The sequence below is a fragment of the Salvelinus alpinus genome, chromosome 1 (genome assembly GCF_045679555.1).
Source record: "Salvelinus alpinus chromosome 1, SLU_Salpinus.1, whole genome shotgun sequence".
In the NCBI taxonomy this organism is placed as follows: domain Eukaryota; kingdom Metazoa; phylum Chordata; class Actinopteri; order Salmoniformes; family Salmonidae; genus Salvelinus; species Salvelinus alpinus.
This window is the reverse complement of record NC_092086.1, coordinates 81,678,153-81,692,585: the sequence shown is the minus strand read 5'-3', so window position 1 is coordinate 81,692,585 and position 14,433 is coordinate 81,678,153. Positions and strand designations below refer to the sequence as shown.

The 14,433-nt window shown below is 41.5% G+C and overlaps 1 protein-coding gene across 3 annotated transcripts in view; it reads right to left on the bottom strand.

Annotated features, from left to right (window-relative positions):
• Positions 1-314: 314 nt before the first annotated feature.
• Positions 315-14,433, bottom strand: part of LOC139531822 (cell surface glycoprotein MUC18-like) — a 76,015-nt gene continuing 61,896 nt past the window's right edge. The window contains exons 8-16 of one of the 3 annotated variants that reach the window (XM_071328708.1): positions 13,541-13,685; positions 13,037-13,152; positions 12,706-12,847; positions 12,286-12,416; positions 11,978-12,119; positions 5,490-5,525; positions 3,682-3,811; positions 3,336-3,453; positions 315-3,180 (exon numbers count right to left, since the gene is read on the bottom strand). In XM_071328708.1, coding sequence (XP_071184809.1) covers positions 3,160-3,180; positions 3,336-3,453; positions 3,682-3,811; positions 5,490-5,525; positions 11,978-12,119; positions 12,286-12,416; positions 12,706-12,847; positions 13,037-13,152; positions 13,541-13,685 — 981 coding nt within the window. In that variant the 3' untranslated portion in view covers positions 315-3,159. Of the gene's footprint in view, positions 3,186-3,335; positions 3,454-3,681; positions 3,812-5,489; positions 5,526-11,977; positions 12,120-12,285; positions 12,417-12,705; positions 12,848-13,036; positions 13,153-13,540; positions 13,686-14,433 lie in introns of all 3 variants that reach the window. The other 2 variants (XM_071328699.1, XM_071328717.1) reach the window with 2 other exon arrangements.

Genomic DNA, 14,433 nt, shown 5'->3' with positions numbered 1-14,433 from the left:
CTGTCTAGACTCTTTTGTTGAACCTCCTCCCACCAAGCATGCTCTCTATGGAAATCTGGAGCTACTATACTACTCACTCCAGCATAACAGTGGTTAGCAGGGAGAATTCTCTCCTTTCCCTCCTCGATCACATTCTGGGTCTCTGATATAGACCATACTGAGGTGTATAGTCAGTCATATTTTGGCTGTTGTGAATTAAATGTATTTTCAGTCATGCCTTAGCCACTGAAATGCACTCGTAGTATGTTTTCAATTCTCTGCTGTAAACCTTTCTTTTAAATATTTTGTATAAAGATGACAATGAAAAAGCGACATCAAATTTAACTTTTTTATTTGGCATTTTCTTGCAAAAAAGAATTATAAAAAATGCAAGCATCAAATCACAAGAACTATACTTAATTTACACACATTTGCAAAATCAAAACATTACAAAACAATGATAAACTGCTGGTCCAAACATTCTTGTCCACCAGTAGCTGTTCCAGATAGTCATAACATATCAGTCAAAGAAAGTGGTTGGGATGGGAGGAAGCAGGCTTAACTTGATATTTTCTGAGCCAACTGCATAACATGCTGTTTTCACTGGTGGTGTTGGCTAACAGTGAACCTTTTTTACATCATGTAGGCCAGTCATCCACAAGCTTTTCCTTCTGTGTTGGGATCTGTCTTGGGGTGACATAAATGAACGAAACTAAAACACTCCTATGTCCAGACCTCTTCCTTCCATAAGCATCACAACACTACACTATAACACAACTAAACCAGACTGAACAAAAAAGGCACACAGTTGTCATACTACTACCAAAGGTCCACTATCTGCAGTCCAATGGCAGGATGAAAGCTGGCTGAACAAAATGTATTACATTTCAACTAAACACTTACAATGACCACTAAAATATTACCTTTGAAGGCAATGTTAGGATCACAACATACACTATTTGTACAAATTGAACTCTAACATATCACCATTCCGTAAATGATACAAATCAGAGCAACAACTTCTTCCCTGCACACAACTTACAATAAGCATCCAAAATGGATCACACACAAAATGACCTTCAGGTCTGCTTGGTGCTCACCCAAACACAAAGAAATACACAGAGCAAAAAAGAAAATATTCAGTGTATCTTACATTTTCAAAATGAGACAAATTTCCACAGGCACTGCAGATTATAAAACAGTAGGCCATTTAAAAAAAGACAGTTGAAGGCCATGGCTACAAAGGTTCTTATGCTACGATTACAAACAGTACAAGAGCTTGACAGTAGTTCACAAGAGAATGACCCATCCGGATGGGCGAGTTTTCTGGACTAAATTTAAACGGCTGTTGGCATGGCGTTTCGCCATTTACATAACGGTGGCAAAGCATTGGGCCACTACTGCTTATCTGACATGACAAGCTCACTGGTTCCCTGATTTACTTTAGGCTTTCTCTCTTCAGATAGGCAGCTCCAGAACTTATGTCTTATGATGGAGTATAGCTGTCAAAGATTTTAGTGAGCCAATATAGTGCTGTACACACACTCACAATGTATGTCTCTCTAAACATTACAATGGGTAATTGGTCCAATGTCAACAGATTAGCATATTATGAATATCATATTGATATCATGAATGATTAATGAATAACAAATTATTGCGTTATAATTGTGTACAACAGAGCTTTGAAGAACGTAGAGTTGTAGACACAATCTGATTATTCATCGGATCAGGTCTTGAACACCAGTATATTTACTGCATGTTTCCAAAAGAAAAGTAAAAACAAAAAACATAAAAACAGCAACTGGTCCACTGATAGTAGACCATTCACAAATCTAACCAGCTTTACATAAGCTTTGGCAGACAACAGGTCATGTATACTGCCACAGGTCACATACTTCTTACATCTGGATGTACATGTAACATAAGTAAATGGTGATTAGAGTAGAAGAGGAGAGTCCTGTAATTCAGTGGTGTGACTGCTGGAACATGTCAACACGGATTGAGGATTTAGATCCACCTTGCCCCCGTGGCAGGGAGTTTTAGTGTGGGGACTTAAAGGGCTATATGTAATATTTTTCCATTGTAATTTCAGAAAATGTCCTTAATATATGTATAGTTATAGTGGAATGATAGTTTCACAATATTTATTTGAATTTGTTTAACAATCTGCCTACACAAAATTGCATTCAAATGGTGCAGCCGTATTGGCTATCAAAAGACAGACCATCTCTTGTTGTCAAATTGACTGAAGCCAGCAAATCCTGTATTGTCAATTCAACAACGGACCAGTCAATTTGACAACAAGAGACGGTTCGTTGTTGAATTGTTACATGCAGTACCTTTAAGCTTCCACTGATGCCACTGATAGTGCTTAAGAAGACATAACAATCAGAAAAGAAACTGAGGGCTCTATTTAATCCGCATCGAGGAAATTCAGCTTTACAGCATGATTGTAATTTAAAGGCAATGTTCTTGCTTTAGCGGAGACTGCATTCACGGTAGACGCTGCTTATGTCGGCTCAATCGGGAATGATCTTAACATTTATATTGTGGAATCTGTAACACTTCAGAGTTACAGATTGAATAGAGCCCTAAGAGGGTGAAGGTATGAAGAGAGAACCCTTGGCCTGACTTGAGTGACATTTATGGTCAAATCACCTCCATAAGATAATGTTGGAACGCCTAAACATGGATGAATAGTTAAAGCAAAATGACACCATAAACAGATACTACCATGAAGTCTGAAAGGTATGTGTCAAAATATCTTAAATAACGAAATATATATAATATATACACTTTATAAAGTTTATAACGCACAATTAATGAACGTCATCGTACACTTGAAAACAGCAAAATCAAATCAAATCAAAAAGGCTTTGGGGAAACGGTACAAAAGAAGAAACAGTCAAACGGAGCAATCAAAACATCCTACAAACCTCTATCATATACCTTAAAATCTGTGGTGTGTGTTCCTGTGTGGTTTTGGCCAGATATGGGGAATACTGCTGAACACAGAAGAAATGTGGGGAAAGTGATTGATTGAGTCCCAATTATAAAGTGATTGTGAAAGCTGATTTTTCCAAGGCTTCTAGTAGTCTAGCCTTGGATTGTGGGTGGATGTGGTGGGGTGGCGAAGAGCTTCGGCTGGCCACGTCAGAGCTCGGCCCTCTGCATATGTCACTTCCTCAGATCCATGTACTTTACTCCAGGGAAAAACACACACGGAAATGTATGGGGGAGAGGGAGAAAAAAACACCAGATAATGTCAATTCGGTGAGCCATGGAAGATTCAAGAAATATATTAGACAGTAGGCTACTTCTGTTTAGCGTATAGCTTTCGTATCCATAGTTACCTGGTCGCTGGGGCCATTCTTGTCACCGTTGACGCCCTTCAGAAGTCCGGCATCCTCGGTCTTGGTGTTAGTCTTCATCTCCACCACAATGTCATCTTTGTTGGGGTTCTCCTTGGTGCTGTGGATGGAGAGCACACTCAGTTTACTCTCAAAAGTCCTCTCCAGTGAGGACAGTATCACATTCTTAGAGGCAAAAATACTAATTTATGGAGGATCATATAGAATACATTTACATAACACTTTTTCAAGTGCTCAGGGTGGTTTACATTGTAATTTACCCTAACACACTACAAATGTGTAGCACCTACCTTATAGAACTAGACACAAAACCTGGCCCAATACTCACATCTCCTGCTTGCCAGAGCGGCCACAGGGGATCTTTCCCTTCTTGTGGAGGAAGTAGAGCACACTGCCCAGGATGGCCAGCAGAAGGATACAGAGGATGATAACCACAATGATCACACCATTCCCCTCAGCTATATAGACAGACAGACAAACAGACAGAGGGGAGGGCAAGCTCAGGTTAATGCTTACACCCGTTCACCAATCCGATAAACTGGGAGAATGGAGAATGATCATGGAGAATCATCCAGACATGATAAGGGTAAACACTTCCTGGTCACCTGTGCTGACTACACGTGACCAATGACCCATGACCCATGACCCATGATGTGAGAGTGCCCTTAGTGTAAAAAAACAAGTGAAAACATCCCTAGACAGACAACATATACCCAAGACATAAAAAGGCCAAAATGACTCGTACAATAACGTTTTCAGATTTGCTACATCAGCAGTTGTTAAAGCAGTTGTGACAACCTTTTTACATCAGCAGTTGTCAGAAAGTGGTTACTGTAAATAACCCAGCCATGACCCCAAAGAGAAGGCAGAAGCAAATTCAGAAGCATAGTGGCCAGGGATGGGTGGCCCATCCTCTTCTTGCAGTACCAACAAAAATAGATGTAATAGTTGGACAAAACGTAGAAAGATGTGGAGGATAGTAGCCACTAGCCAGGATAGTCCACTCAGTAACATTTGCCACTGTTTTCCAGGGAGTCCTGGGATCCAGATTGTAGAACAGTTGTAGAGTATGGAGCTATTGGTAATGAATTATGGCCAAGTCATAAGAAGCAGATTGGGAAACAAATCAAATGTCAATTTCCTGGTTCTCTGACAGAATGGCACAATAGATGTAGTTAATTTGTTGTGTTCGGAACATTGTACAAATGACTGTATGTTCCCTACAGGCTGGTGTGGTTTTTAATGTAAAAGTGGGTTTGAATATACACATTAACTTCCCAGCTTCAGCTCTCTTGCTTTGTGAGTGAGTGCTCCAGACACTGGGCAGAGAGAGATGGGAAATAGCCCTGGCCTGCCCCTGTGACAGAGCCATCAACATTTCAGTGCAATCCCCCCAGGAGAAAATTAGAGAGTGCTACTACCTACCAGAGCAATTAACTCCTATATTTAACCATGCAGTAAGCCCTCGTTAAAAGGGAAACAATAGTCTGGGTGTGGATTTATGAGAATTTCTATTGCAACAGCTCAATAAAACAGTGAGACAGCGCATTAACTTCCCCAATAATAAGTAAATATAAGTGATTTTGGCACTCGACCACTATATTTTGGAACTCGACCACTATAAGTGTTGTCTTGCTCTTTTTTTCCTGTTAGATTTGTCTCTTTCAGACAGAATTTTAAATGTACCCGCAGGCAATGAGCAGAGCCAATCCTCCCACTCATTCCAGCGAACACTTTGCCCGTATGGAAATCATTAATTATTTAGTTGCCTCGTTGGCTTATCCTTCATTGTCTGGGTTGGTGTGCATTCAGAGAGAATCAAACAAAAGTTGAGAGAAAGCAAATGAAAAAAATCTAAAAGTTCTTCTCAACTAGATAAGAGTGATCTAAAGGTGAAGAAGAACAGAAACAGTGTGGGAGTGTGGTTCAGTGGTAGTGCTGAAGCCTCCAAATCACATGTTACCCATAGTGACATGGGTAGGAATTCCACCCCACACATTTGTGCTGTTTCTTCTCTGTACTACTTCCAACTGTCTAAATAAAAGTGATAAAATATGCTCCTGTTCTCCTTTAAAAAAAAGATGAGGAGAAACAGAGATCAGCAAGAACAAAATAATAGCGAGATTGCTGTCTTACCGGGTGAGTAGGGCGCAGTTAAAGTGACCATGGGAACTGTGGACAAGCAAAACAACAATTAAAATGTAAGACCTTCCCATCAACAATATACATTAGTGAGCTGTTTAAAATAAAAATGCATTTTTATTGTGGGTGTGGGGAATTGCTCATAAATATCAATTTTGGGGGTGGGTAAACGTAGTTGTCCTTGATCCCAAAACTTTCTCACTAAAGCATACTTACCAGAGGTCCACTGTCACGCTCTGATAATAAAATGATGTTCACTACGAGTAAATACAGCTTTGGACAGTTAGCTCACAGTGATAAGGTGCTGAGTTCCTGACATTTAGTGCCATTTGTGGTGTAAGTTCAAATCCCCCATGTGGGGCAAAACAAATATTTTAAATGTGGACTCATATTTATTGCGGTGTCGGGAAGAAAAGTGCAATCATCACCTTGAAAATTAAGATTCAATTCAACCTGCATTTTTATGCAGTAGCTCTTTTTTCAATGGTCAAATTAACTCACAGATTGGTCTTGGGTACTGTACAAAAACCTACAACTACTACCGGTGTGACCCCTTTCACAGGTATGCTTTAACTTTTAAGAATTAGAAGTGTGTGGGCATGGGACAAATATTGCAAATAAAGGATTTGAACTCACAATTTGTGAACTATGATGCAACTGTCTTAGCGGAATGCACCAGCAATCAGTCATAACAGTTTGGAAAAAATACAACAAGTTGACATTACCACCATTGTCATCTATTTCTTGTTACATCTGATGGATGTAGCTATGAATATAAACATATAATCCTCATAGCCTACATGTTTTTTTCAACATGTAGGCTACTTCAACTGCACATTCAGTTGAAGTCGGAAGTTTACATTCACTTAGGTTGGAGTCATTAAAACTCGTTTTTAAACCACTCCACAAATTTCTTGTTAACAAATTATAGTTTTGGCAAGTCGGTTAGGACATCTACTGTGTGCATGACACGTAATTTTTCCAACAATTGTTTACAGACAGATTATTTCACTGTATCACAATTCCAGTGGGTCAGAAGTTTAAATACAGTAAGTTGACTGTGCCTTTAAACAGCTTGGAAAATTCCAGTAAATGATGTCATGGCTTTAGAGGCTTCTGATAGGCTAATTGACGTCATTTGAGTCAATTGGAGGTGTACTTGTGGATGTATTTCAAGGCGTACCTTCAAACTCAGTGCCTCTTTGCTTGACATCATGGGAAAATCTAAAGAAATCAGCCAAGACCTCATAAAAAAATTGTAGACCTCCACAAGTCTGGTTCATCCTTGGGAGCAAATTCCAAACGCCTGAAGGTACCACGTTCATCTGTACAAACAATAGTACGCAAGTATAAACACCATGGGACCACGCAGCCATCATACCGCTCAGGAAGGAGACGCGCTCTGTCTCCTAGAGATGAACGTACTTTGATGCAAAAAGTGCAAATCAATCCCAGAACAACAGCAAAGAACCTTGTGAAGATGCTGGAGGAAACAGGTACAGAAGTATCTATAGCCACAGTAAAACAAGTCCTATGTTGACATAACCTGAAAGGCCGCTCAGCTAGGAAGAAGCCACTGCTCCAAAACCACCATAAAAAAGCCAGGCTACGGTTTGCAACTGCACATGGGGACAAAGATCCTACTTTTTGGAGAAATGTCCTCTGGTCTGATGAAACAAAATAGAACTGTTTGGCCATAATGACCATTGTTATGTTTGGAGGAAAAAGAGGGATGCTTGCAAGCCGAAGAACACCATCCCAACCGTGAAGCACGGGGGTGGCAGCATCATGTCGTGGGGGTGCATTGCTGCAGGAGGGACTGGTGCACTTCACAAAATAGATGGCATCATGAGGTAGGAAAAGTATGTGGATATATTGAAGTAACATCTCAAGACATCAGTCAGGAAGTTAAAGCTTGGTCGCAAATGGGTCTTCCAAATGAACAATGACCCCAAGCATACTTCCAAAGTTGTGGCAAAATGGCTTAAGGACAACAAAGTCAAGGTATTGGAGTGGCCATCACAAAGCCCTGACCTCAATCCTATAGAACATTTGTGGGCAGACCTGAAAAAGCATGTGTGAGCAAGGAGGTCTACAAACCTGACTCCGTTACACCAGCTCGGTCAGGAGGAATGGGCCAAAATTCACCCAACTTATTGTGGGAAGCTTGTGGAAGGCTACCTGAAACGCTTGACCAAAGTTAAACAATTTAAAGGCAATGCTACCAAATACTAATTGAGTGTATGTAAACTTCTGACCCATTGGGAATGTGATGAAAGAAATAAAAGCTGAAATAAATCATTCTCTCTACTATTATTCTCCCATTTCACATTCTTAAAATAAAGTGGTGATCCTAACTGACCTAAGACAGGGAATGTTTACTAGGATTAAATGCCAGGAATTGTGAAAAACTGAGTTTAAATGTATTTGGCTAAGGTGTATTTAAACTTCAGATTTCAACTGTATACACTACATGACACAAAAAAAGTATGTGGACACTTGCTCGTCGAACATCTCATTCCAAAATCATTGGCCATGGAAACCCATTTCGTTACGCTCCTGACCAACAGTTATTGTGCTGACGTTGCTTCCAGAGGCAGTTTGGAACTCGGTAGTGAGTGTTGCAACAGAGGACAGACGACTTTTATGCGCTACACGCTTCAGCAGTCCCGTTCTGTGAGCTTGTGTGGCCTACCACTTTGCGGCTGAGCCGATGTTGCTCCTAGACGTTTCCACTTCACAATAACAGCACTTACAGTTGACCGGAGCAGCTCTAGCAGGGCAGAAATTTGATGAACTGACTTGTTGGAAAGGTGGCATCCTATGACGGTGCCAAGTTGAAAGTCACTGAGCTTTTCATTAAGGCCATTCTACTGCCAATGTTTGTCTATGGAGATTGCATGGCTGTATGCACAATTTTATACACCTGTCAGAAATGGGTGTGGCTGAAATAGCCAAATCCACTAAATTGTCCACATATTTCTGTATATATAGCGTATCACTTTTGCAACAAACTGTCTAAATGAAGACCAGAATTGACGTATTTCACTATAACTATGCCTAAAATATCTGGTTTAAAAATATATATATTTTTAAATATGTAAGTTAGTCTTTAAAAGCTGTTAAAAGACCCAACATGTTTCTGATTTCAGTTTGGCTTGGATGCATATTTTATGTGATTGAAATACTATCATCTTTTATGATGCTGATAAAGGTGGCACCTTTACAGGTTTGTAGACCTCCTAAACGTGAATTCGTTCTCTCAAGATGCTGAAATAAATAAATCATATTTCTCCACTCCTGTTCCAGAGTAAAAATGTACATTTGGTGTATAATTTTACTGCAAGAAATGATTCATTCTGCAGGAGTTCATATTTTATCAGGCTATGTGAGAGGCTATAGACCTACAGTCAGCTTCCAGTATTCTATTTAATGCATCTGAACAGTACAGTTCCTTTGACGGGCCATGTTGAAGTCCCCATGACTGTCGAATTTGTATAGCGCCTCACAATTATCAGACGTAACACTGCTATCATCCTCTTTTACCACGTCAGCAAATCTTTCCCAAACACGAGACTATTGTTCTGGCCCTCCCTTCTATTCATTTTCAACTCCATTTCGCAGCGTTTCTCTTATTGCCGACTTTGTCCTTTTTGCCTCAGCGGATCAATGTTAACTTTTTCTGCCCAAGTTCCCAAAAGCATTTGGCAATTGGCATGTATTTGTTGTTCTACAGTTATACCCTAAAGATTAGGCTTAGGCTACGCACTAGATAAAAAGAATGAAAGAAAAACCTCAGTGTAGCCTATAGATATGAATTGCACAAGAATGTTACATTTATGGATTTTTTATGCATTGTTTTCTCTTTATTCAACCTGCCCATCCACACGATGTTTCATGACCCTAAACCCTCCCGCCCCGTGTTTATTTTTTTATTTCACCTTTATTTATCCAGGTAGGCTAGTTGAGAACAAGTTCTCATTTGCAACTGCGACCTGGCCAAGATAAAGCAAAGCAGTTCGACACATACAACAACACAGAGTTACACATGGAATAAGCAAACATACAATCAATAATACAGTAGAAAAATCTAAATACAGCATGTGCAAATGAGGTAGGATAAGAGAGGTAAGGCAATAAATAGGCCATGGTGGCAAAATAATTACAATATAGCAATTAAACACTGGAATGGTAGGATGTGCAGAAGATGAATGTGCAAGTTGAGATACTGGGGTGCAAAGGAGCAAGATAAATAAATACAGTATGGGGATGAGGAAGATTGGATGGGCTATTTACAGATGAGCTATGTAAAGGTGCAGTGATCTGTGAGCTGCTCTGACAGCTGGTTCTTAAAGCTAGTGAGGGAGGTAAGAGTCTCCAGCTTCAGAGATTTTTGCAGTTCGTTCCAGTTATTGGCAGCAAAGAACTGGAAAGAGAGGCGGCCAAAGGAAGAATTGGCTTTGGGGGTGACCAGTGAGATATACCTGCTGGAGCGCGTGCTACGGGTGGGTGCTGCTATGGTGACCAGTGAGCTGAGATAAGGCAGGGCTTTACCTAGCAGAGACTTGTAGATGACCTGGAGCCAGTGGGTTTGGCGACGAGTATGAAGCGAGGGCCAGCCAACGAGATCATACAGGTCGCAGTGGTGGGTAGTATATGGGGCTTTGGTGACAAAACTGATGGCACTGTGATAGACTGCATCCAATATGTTGAGTAGAGTGTTGGAGGCTATTTTGTAAATGACATCGCCGACGTCGAGGATCGGTAGGATGGTCAGTTTAACGAGGGTATGTTTGGCAGCATAAGTGAAGGATGCTTTGTTGCAAAATAGGAAGCCGATTATAGATTTAATTTTGGTTTGGAGATGTTTAATGTGAGTCTGAAAGGAGAGTTTACAGTTTAACCAGACACCTAGGTATTTGTAGTTGTCCACATATTCTAAGTCAGAACCGTCCAGAGTAGTGATGCTGGATGGGCGGGCAAGTGTGCGCAGCGATCGGTTGAAGAGCATGCATTTAGTTTTACTTGCATTTAAGAGCAGTTGGAGGCCACAGAAGGAGAGTTGTATGGCATTGAAGCTCATCTGGAGGTTAGTTAACACAGTGTACAACGAAGGGCCAGAGGTATACAGAATGGTGTCGTCTGCGTAGAGGTGGATAAAAGAATCTCCAGCAGCGAGAGCGACATCATTGATGTATACAGAGAAGAGAGTCGGCCCGAGAATTGAACCCTGTGGCACCCCCATAGAGACTGCCAGAGGTCCAGACAACAGGCCCTCCGATTTGACATACTGAACTCTATCGGAGAAGAAGTTGGTGAACCAAGCGAGGCAATCATTTGAGAAACCAAGGCTGTTGAATCTGCCAATAAGAATGTTGTGATTGACAGAGTCAAAGGCCTGGTCGATGAATACAGCTGCACAGTAATGTCTCTTATCGATGGCGGTTATGATATCGTTTAGGACCTCAAGCATGGCTGAGGTGCACCCATGACCAGCTCTGAAACCAGATTGCATAGCGTAGAAGTTACGGTGAGATTCGAAATGGTTGGTAATGTGTTTGTTAACTTGGCTTTAAAATACCTTAGAAAGGCAGGGTAGAATAGATATAGGTCTGTAGCAGTTTGGGTCTAGAGTGTCTCCCCCTTTGAAGAGGGGGATGACCACGGCAGCTTTCCAATCTATGGGAATCTCAGACGATACGAAAGAGAGGTTGAACAGGCTAGTAATAGTGGTTGCAATAATTTCGGCAGATAATTTTAGAAAGAGAGGGTCCAGATTGTCTAGCTCGGCTGATTTGTAGGGGTCCAGATTTTGCAGCTCTTTCAGAACATCAGCTATCTGGATTTGGGTAGGAGAAGTGGAGGAGGTTTGGGCGAGTTGCTGTGGGGAGCGCAGGGCTGTTGACCGGGGTAGGGGCAGCCAGGTGGAAAGTATGGCCAGCCGTAGAAAAATTCTTATTGAAATTCTCAATTATAGTGGATTTATCGGTAGTGATAGTGTTTCCTAGCCTCAGTGCAGTGGGCAGCTGGGAGGAGGTGCTCTTATTCTCCATGGACTTTACAGTGTCCCAGAACTTTTTAGAGGATGCTAGAGGATGCACATTTCTAGAGGATGTAAATTTCTGTTTGAAAAAGCTAGCCTTAGCTTTCCTAAGTTGGTTCCTGACTTCCCTAAAAAGTTGCATATCACGGGGGCTATTCGATGCTAATGCAGACGCCACAGGATGTTTTTGTGCTGGTCAAGGGCAGACAAGTCTGGAGTGAACCAAAGGCTATATATATTCCTAGTTCTACATTTTTTGAACGGAGCATGCTTATTTAAGATGGTGAGGAAGACACTTTTAAAGAATAACCAGGCATCCTCTACTGACGGGATGAGGTCAATGTCATTCCATAACTGTGGGGACTGCAGGTAATGAGTCAACCCGCGCATCACTAATGCCCATATATTCCTATGTAGTGTATGTGGCAGGGTGGCTTACTGGCTCTGATGCTGAAGGACCTTGTCTCTGTGCCAATATCGTTGGTGGCGTTGCAGAAGGCTGTGATGTCAGATGTCACTTTGATGGACACCACGCTGATAGTGCTCTGCTCCGTGGCTCTGGTCAGCACCTCGCGCCAGCTCTGTTAACACACAGCACACACACACACTAATGTCATATCATCAGTCACACCAATGTGCATCGGAAAGAGACATAACCAAGAAAATTAGATAGCATAAAAAAATGTATGCAATGTAAATATGCCCACATATGTAAACTGCCCAGTGTACTGCCAAGCCTTGTTTTACCTGGCTGCCAGTCACGGTCCAGGAGATGGTGGGCAGGGGGTGTGCATGTGCCTCACAGCTCAGGTTCACCCACTTCCCAGTTCCCTCATCCATTTCAACCTCCCTGTCAGCATCCTTCATCTGGGGAGCACCTGGGAGATGGGTTACAAACACATACACATTATAGACTCTAGTAAAAGACAGTTTTTGAGCTATGAAAACATCTTATCTGACAAACTCAATCCATTGTTTCTCAATCCATTGTTTCTGGTAGAACAACCAGGGTGGGTGTATGTTTTTGTTCTGTCATATCACACCTGATACAACTAATCACCAAGTAGTGAAAGTGCTGGGCTAAAGCAAAAATGTGTACCCCCTTGGGAGTTCCCCAGAAATGGACTGTATGTTACAGAGAGTACATGTGGTGGCGTGGTGACTCACCCTGGACGATGATGTGGACCGAGCCAGAGGTGTGCAGTCCAGGCAGGGAAGAAACAGTCACCTCACACACATACTCTCCTGCCGTGTCATAGGTGGCATCCTGCAGGAACAGCACGTGGCCTTTTCCAACCTGCTGCCCATTCTACACAAAGACAAAAATATACACACAAACATAAGACATATAAGAGGGAACATTACTAAGTCCACATAACTGAATAACAATGCATGATTAGCTACATTCGGCAAGTGACATGGTCATCTGTTATGTCAGTCTTATAAATGTCTTTCATTTAAAGCACTAAGTTAGTGCTTATTACGGGGTATACTGTACCTTGAACCAGACAGTGGCGGTTTCCAGGGAAGACAGAGCGTTGCAGGTAGCAGTCAGACTCTCTCCTTTTAACAAGATCTCTGAGTCTTTGGGCACCACAACAGCTGGGTCCAGATCTGGAGAGAGTAGACATGATGTGAGGACAAGACATTGCTAAGTACCATGCTAGTGTGTGGTCCATGCAACCTTTTTCCATTCAAATGCCTTCTCAATTTGAATTACATCACTGCAAATCATGTTAATCGACGGTGAAAATGTTGACTTCAATTAAATTATCTTAATGAGTAGTGAAGTGATGCAGTGACAAGTGAGCAATTGGAACACAACAGCAGAGCTATCTTGGTAATCAAAGGTCCATGAGTAAAAATAATTGATGGCGTAAACTCAGTCAAGCAACTAATTCAACCACTTCCAGTCTAAACAAACAGAGCATAAAAAATACACGTGTACATGTGCGTGAGCATGTTTCATTAAGTGTGTGTGTGTGTGTTTTAGCTAACTTACAGTGGATAGTGAGCTGCATGTCTCCCGTGACCTGCTCGTAGGTGTCCAGGTCCAGAGAACGACACTGGTAGACCCCGCTGTCCCCACGGATCACCTCCCTCAGCACCAAAGTGTCATCGCTGGCCTCCAGCGCCGTCTCCTGCTCCTGAGAGGGGCAACATCAGGTGTACACTGTCATATTAATGGATCTACATTTTGGATACTTTTATGGAATGGAAATCTTTGGCAAATGTAGACTTTGGGGTGAACTATCCCTTTTAAGTCACACCCAAACAACAGCTTAACTAGTCTGGTTACCGGGAGCTACAGTATATAAACCCTTTAAAATGTTCCTGTGACCCACCGGTTAGTCCCGACCCACAGTGTTGAACCACTGATTAAGAGGGTCACAGGAAAATTTTAAAGGGTCAGGGGTCCAGGTGGGTCACGGGAGGATATTTTTTGTGCATTGAAAACATATATATTCTCCTTGCTGCCAAGATGAGGGCCTAAAATGTTCTTGCCCAGGGCCAGGGCAGAATTCAGCAGTGCAGAAAACCGACCACGCCCATTGTCACACCAAGGGATGGGCAAAAATGACAAAATACAATGACAAAATAACATAAAGATCAATGTATCAAATACTACAAAATACATGTATTCTGAAATGTATTTAATTAAAATACATGTACAGTTGAAGTCGGAAGTTTACCTACACCTTAGCCAACTACATTTAAACTCAGTTTTTCACAATTCCTGACATTTAATCCTAGTAAACATTCCCTGTCTTAGGTCAGTTAGGATCACCACTTTATTTTAAGAATGTGAAATGTCAGAATAATAGTAGAGAGAATGATTTATTTCAGCTTTCATTTCTTTCATCACATTCCCAGTGGGTCAGAAGTTTACATACA